This window comes from Lithobates pipiens, unplaced genomic scaffold, assembly GCF_037356315.1.
Source record: "Lithobates pipiens isolate NorthernLeopardFrog02 unplaced genomic scaffold, aLitPip1_a1.2 Scaffold_8, whole genome shotgun sequence".
Classification (NCBI taxonomy): Eukaryota; Metazoa; Chordata; class Amphibia; order Anura; family Ranidae; genus Lithobates; species Lithobates pipiens.
Window position 1 is genome coordinate 625,765,260 of NW_027507903.1, and position 5,907 is coordinate 625,771,166.

A 5,907-nucleotide genomic window follows, 5' to 3' on the forward strand; every position below is an offset into this window, starting at 1 on the left:
AGCCCAGATCATGGATCTCACAGGAGAGGCAATTGGTAATCTCATCCAAAGTGGCCTTAAATTGATTGCAAGCAAGTGATGTGAGGAAAAATCATCCAGGGATTGTCCCTGAGCAGCTAGAGCATCCCTTGTCCCTGTATGTGGCTCCTCTGTGTATTGGCTCTTTTAAAGGGGGATGGCATTGGGAAGCTTTCCCTTTGGATGTAGTAGATGCCATCTTGGGAGGGACCCGGGCCAGGGCTTCTTTGATGATTTTAGGGTGAGACTTTTAGGGTGAGCTCTTGGCGCTCATCCCTGCTGGGACCATTGCCACTGATGCCGGGGGGAGTTGCCTCACTGAGAGGCTGGGGTGGAGCTGTGTGGGAGACAGAACAGAGCCTGGTGATTGTTACCCGAGTGGAATCTTTAAATTCAATTTATTGAAAGTCATATATCCATGGCACAACATCTAAAGTCCTTTCAGCGAGGGCTAGTGATGTTTTGTCATCATAATTAACAAAAGGGGTTTTTGATCACATATTTGGTTGTACTGTTTAATATCTTGCCACAATATGTGGTAATTAGAAAATCTATAATAGAGTAAAACAAAAAAGACTTGATAATCTCACTAATGCAGGGGTGTCAAATTCAATTTCAATACTGGCTGCATCAGCATTATGGTTACCCTCAAAGGGCCAGTTGCATTTGTAAGACTAAATGTCCAGAGCGCCCCAATCCCTCCCCCTTACATCAGCTGTCAAGAGTACCCCCCAACATCAAAATTCAAGAGTCTCCCACCCTCCCTTACAACACAGTGCAACCCCTCTTACCTTGTGCTGCTTGGAAGAACCGTGGCAGAGCTGAGAAGCAGAAAGTGCATGGTCTGTAGGAGAGCAAGAGGACGGCAGGAGTCAGCTGCCAGATTCTGCTGAATGCTGAGCCCAGGGTAGACACAGATGAGGGAATGCTCTGGCTGCACAGAGAGGTGCAGGATCTATAGGAGGAGTTCTGTCCTTCTCTCTGCTGCTTACTGCTGAGGCCGGGGGGGGGGGGGGTTGGAGTGAAGAGATGAGCCTCGCCACAGCTGTATGGAGAAGCACACAGGATGTGGCAGGGCAGTTCTGTCCTCGTCTCTGTTGCTGCCTCCTGAGACAAGCTGGGGAAGGGGACAAGGGGCTTGACAAAGCTGCAGGGGAGGTGCAAGGTCCACCTGAAATGGCCTGGTGGGTGGGATTCAGCCTTGTGTTTGATGTGCACTACTGGTATCCAAATTATGATCACTAAGCCTAGTATTGTAATTTTAATCTACATATATTATTAATCTTACTGCCTTATGTTCAATGTGGCCAATAGCTTATCCTTCCACTAAATACAAACTGTTATTTTTTCCTAGTGAATGGGTTTGGGAAAGTTAAAATTGGAAGGAAACTTTCTTTTTTAACCTAAATAATTATGAAACTATGTATGTATGGTATCTTAACACGATCTCATAGTACAGATTGCACTGTTTGTTATTGCTGTTTCTTAGCTATGTTATAAGTAAATCATGTACAGACTGTATATAATGTAAATTTATATCAGTGGCAAGCAGTATATACTCAGTGGTACTTGCAAAGACTGAAAGAGGGATCTGGAATTTTGTATTATTATAAATAATAATAATAATAATAATAATAATATATATATATATATATATATATATATATATATATATATATATATATATATATATATATATATATATATATATATATATATATATATATATATATATATATATATATATATATAGTATTGTTAATATACATTGTGCCACTGTGAAATGATTAGATTGATGTACGTATGCATTATAGTCCAAGATAATTGGAGAAAAAAAACTTGTCTTTATCTGTATAATCCCCCTAGAATGCTTTTTAAATTGCTTATTGCTAATCTCACATCTCTAACCTTATAAATGTTTTCTCTAAATATTAATGGTAATAAATCCCAAGAGCATATCACTGAGCATGGATCCCTTGTGGCTCAATGCTTTTCACTCTGTTTCTTTATAAAAGCCGCTGTACCCAGCATGATCAGAAAAGCATTTAAAGGACCAGCATTCACAGTTTTCTAGGATTTTGACCATCCTTTCTCTCTTTACTTTAATCTCTTCACATTATTTTTGAAGCTGCTTCACAAATGTTATACGTTCATTTTGATACTCTGTCTTCAGGTTATGGAGGAGAAAAATATGACCAGAATTTCTTCAATTCACCTCTTAGGATTTCAGACCCCACACAATGTTAAATTTTTGGTGTTTTTTATTTTCCTTATGCTTTATTGTGTTACACTATGTGCAAACCTCCTGATCATCACATTGGTGTCCTACAGTAAGACCCTCCAGTCTCCCATGTACTTCTTCCTCTCCCAGCTCGCTATGTCGGATATCATACAAGCAACTGATATTCTTCCTAACATGTTCCGAACAGTTTTGATGAATGATACCATAATGCCATTTTCTGATTGCCTCACCCAGTTTTGTTTCTGTGGTGCTACATTAACATTGGCTTGTCTTTTTCTAACTGATATGTCTTATGACAGGTATTTAGCCATCTGTAAACCATTACATTACAGTTTGATAATGAACCCCCGCTGTTGCTGTATTTTGATTATTTCCTGTTGGGCTTTAAGTTTTTTAACTATGCTGATACATACATTAAGCGTAGCTCAATTGCAATTTTGTGGTCCCAACATTGTTGATCACTATTTCTGTGATCTTATTCCAATTCTTAAACTTTCTTGCTCCAATACAGCAATTATTGAACTAAAAGCAACATTGTTGACTTTTTTATTTGGTGTAGTTCCATTTATCATTATCATTCTATCTTATATTATTATCATTGTTGCCATTCTTAAAATCCCATCTATTACAGGAAGGAAACAGGTTTTCTCTACATGCAGTTCTCACTTGACTGTTGTCTGTATTTATTATGGAAACCTAGCTTTTGCTTATTTGGTACCCAGTGGAGGACAGTCAGGGAATATTACAAAATTGTTATCATTATCCTATATTGTAGCCACCCCATTGATAAATCCAGTTATATACACTTTAAGGAACAAAAACCTTAAAAATGTCTTAAAAAGTTCCTTTCACAAACTTTGGTTTGTGACTTTCTTTAGAAATAAAAATTGTTCTTAACTGACTCGGGCATGTAAAATATGATCAAATAAGAATCTAATGATTTTAAATTACCAAAATTATTATATAAAACATTACAAACGCTTTAAAATAGAATTTTACATGTGTCCTAGAAGTGTTCATTTTAAAACTTCACTATTGAGAAAAACCGCCACAAAAATCTCCAACCTATACAAGCCTTTGAACTCCTTCTGTATGACACCAGCCTGTATGACACCAGCCCACTCCATCACTTCTACCGCTTGGAAAAAAAAACTCACAATCCCCAGAGGTGCATATCACTATCCTAGCAGGCTACAATACCATGTGCACTTTTGTAACAAACACATTTTTTAAGTTTAAAATTCTCCACCGGGCCTACATCCCGCACCTGAAGTCCAAAGAACTCCCTGACCTCTCATTGCCCACTGTGCAATAGTCACAAAACTTTTCTATTACACAGGCTTTGGTCCTGTCCCTTCATTTGGTGCTATTGGAACCAAGTTGAACTCTAAGCCCTTGTACACACGGTCAGAGATTCCGACAACCAAATCCGTCTGAGTAATTCCGACGGATTAATTCCGGAAGAGGTCCGGAAGTGATGTTGCATACACACGGTCGGACTAAGTTGTCGGAAAATCCGATTGTACATAACGTGATGGCGTTATTTCATTACGACGGGACTTTGTTCAGGCTAGTAGACAGGTCTAGTAGCTTTGGTCTAGGAATTTGATCTGAGCATGCGTGGCACTTTGTCCGTCGGAGTAGGCTACACATGATCGGAGTATGTCCGATAGGAGCATTTTGTCGGAAAATTTTACCGGCAAGTTGAAAAAGTTGGTCCGTCGGATGTTCCGACGGAAACAGTCCGATGCAGACCACACACAGTTGGAATATCCGACAAAGCGCTCCGATCGGAAACATTCCGTCGGAATCTCCGACCGTGTGTACAAGGGCTTAGTGCCAACGAACACAGGAATCCACTCTCACAAGAACATTTTCCTCCTACTACTCAGATCATTCGATGCTCCCAACCAAGACCTACCCAAGTCTCAGGCTAAACTTCTACAATATAACAAGGCCTGGTTCTCTACCTACTACATGGCAGCCAGAAGAACAATCCTCAAACAGTGGACTTCCTCCCTTCCTCCTACTGTTAAGACTTAAAATATGATCTATTTAACCTCCTCAAGTTAGAGAAACTGGACCTGGTATCCTCTAACAACCAGAAGCCCTTACAATTTCACTATAAATGGGCCACTTTTATGGATAAAATGCTTACAGTGGCAGACCAACAGACCATTACAGACTTATCACACAACAAAAGGCAACCGCAACCGATTTAGCATCCTTCTGAATCTATGGAAAGAATGCATCAATACCAATGCAATCGTATATCCAGTCTTGCACCCATCTATTCATATCTATTGAGAAATTGTTGGCGGGAATTCAGGAACAAGGGAACCTCTTGTGAGACCATGGTTTACTAATGTTTCAAATTCCACTTCGAACTTCAAGCTATGCAGGCATGATTTATGATTTATGCACATTTGTTAGACTGTCTGAGCTCCCTGATTGCTTTGGTGATGTAAATTTGATTAGGGGCCACTTCCCCCCCCCCCCCCCCGCACATCTTCTCATGTGGATCCTCACTTTCCCAATATAGTGATCTGTATTATTTATTCACAGTTCAAGTTGTCTATTGCATTATTTTACTGAAAATAAATCTTACCAAATATTGTATTGTTTCTATTGAATAAAACAAATAGATTTTCTTTAAAAAAAATAAAATAGAGTTTTGGGCACCATCATTTTTTATAGAATTTGCTGCTAGTGTTTTAACTTTTAATTGTAAAAAAAAAGTCATAATATCTCTACAGTATATTAATACAGCCTGCTCTGTACATTTGGCCCCACCAATATTAGGATCATTATAGTTCCATTATTTGTGTTTGGTGTCTGATTGCAGATAAATGAAAGCCACAATTGTTAAGTATTATTACATATTTGTATTGCTTAACAGTCATGTGCTTTTAAAGCTTTTGCTAAATCTATATATGCCTATGGAAATTAGCTTAGCATGCAACCAATGGCTCTTAAATCTAACTAGAGAAACAGGAACTTTACTTGAATCCAAAAATGGAATATAGTTTCAGGTATGAAATTCCATAATTGTCCATATTGTTGAGGAGTAAGGATGAGCGAATACCCCCCCCCCCCAGTTCGGTTTGCACTTTGCACCAGACTCTATGGGACATGAACATAAAAAATCAAAAGAGCCAATTTTAAAGGCTTATATGCAAGTTATTGCCATAAAAAGTGTTTGGGGACCTGGGTCCTGCCCCAGGGAACATGAATCAATGCAAACAAAAGTTTTAAAAATGGCTGTTTTTTTTTTTGTTTTCAAAAAGGGTTTTATTAAAGACAATAACAGAAATACAGAGTCAGCAAAATGAATCAAATTTCAACATTAGCAAAAGTAGTTGGATGATAAGGTTACAGACAGGTGATAAACAAATAGCAGAACACTGCAGGACAAACCACCAATTACAGATAAACAGTATGGGTCTCACATCCAACCACAGGTTAGAGAAGGAAAGGAGACTAACACGTTCAATGAGCTGACCATCATAGCCAAAATACAAAAGAAGGAACATGAAAGAGAAAGAGGGGAAAAAGAACAGAAAGAAACAAAGGGAGAAGAGGAAAAGATGCAAATAGAGAGCAAAAGAATAAAGAAAAGCTGCATGAAAAAACCGAAGGTGCGATCA

The 5,907-nt window shown here is 38.6% G+C and overlaps 1 protein-coding gene across 1 annotated transcript; it reads left to right on the forward strand.

Annotated features, from left to right (window-relative positions):
• The first annotated feature begins 2,045 nt into the window (after window positions 1–2,045).
• On the forward strand, window positions 2,046–4,745 carry LOC143961487 (olfactory receptor 1468-like). The gene has a single exon (XM_077470784.1). The coding sequence runs from the start codon at window positions 2,195–2,197 to the stop codon at window positions 3,155–3,157; it is 963 nt and encodes a 320-aa protein (XP_077326910.1). The 5' UTR covers window positions 2,046–2,194; the 3' UTR covers window positions 3,158–4,745.
• The last annotated feature ends 1,162 nt before the right edge of the window (window positions 4,746–5,907 follow it).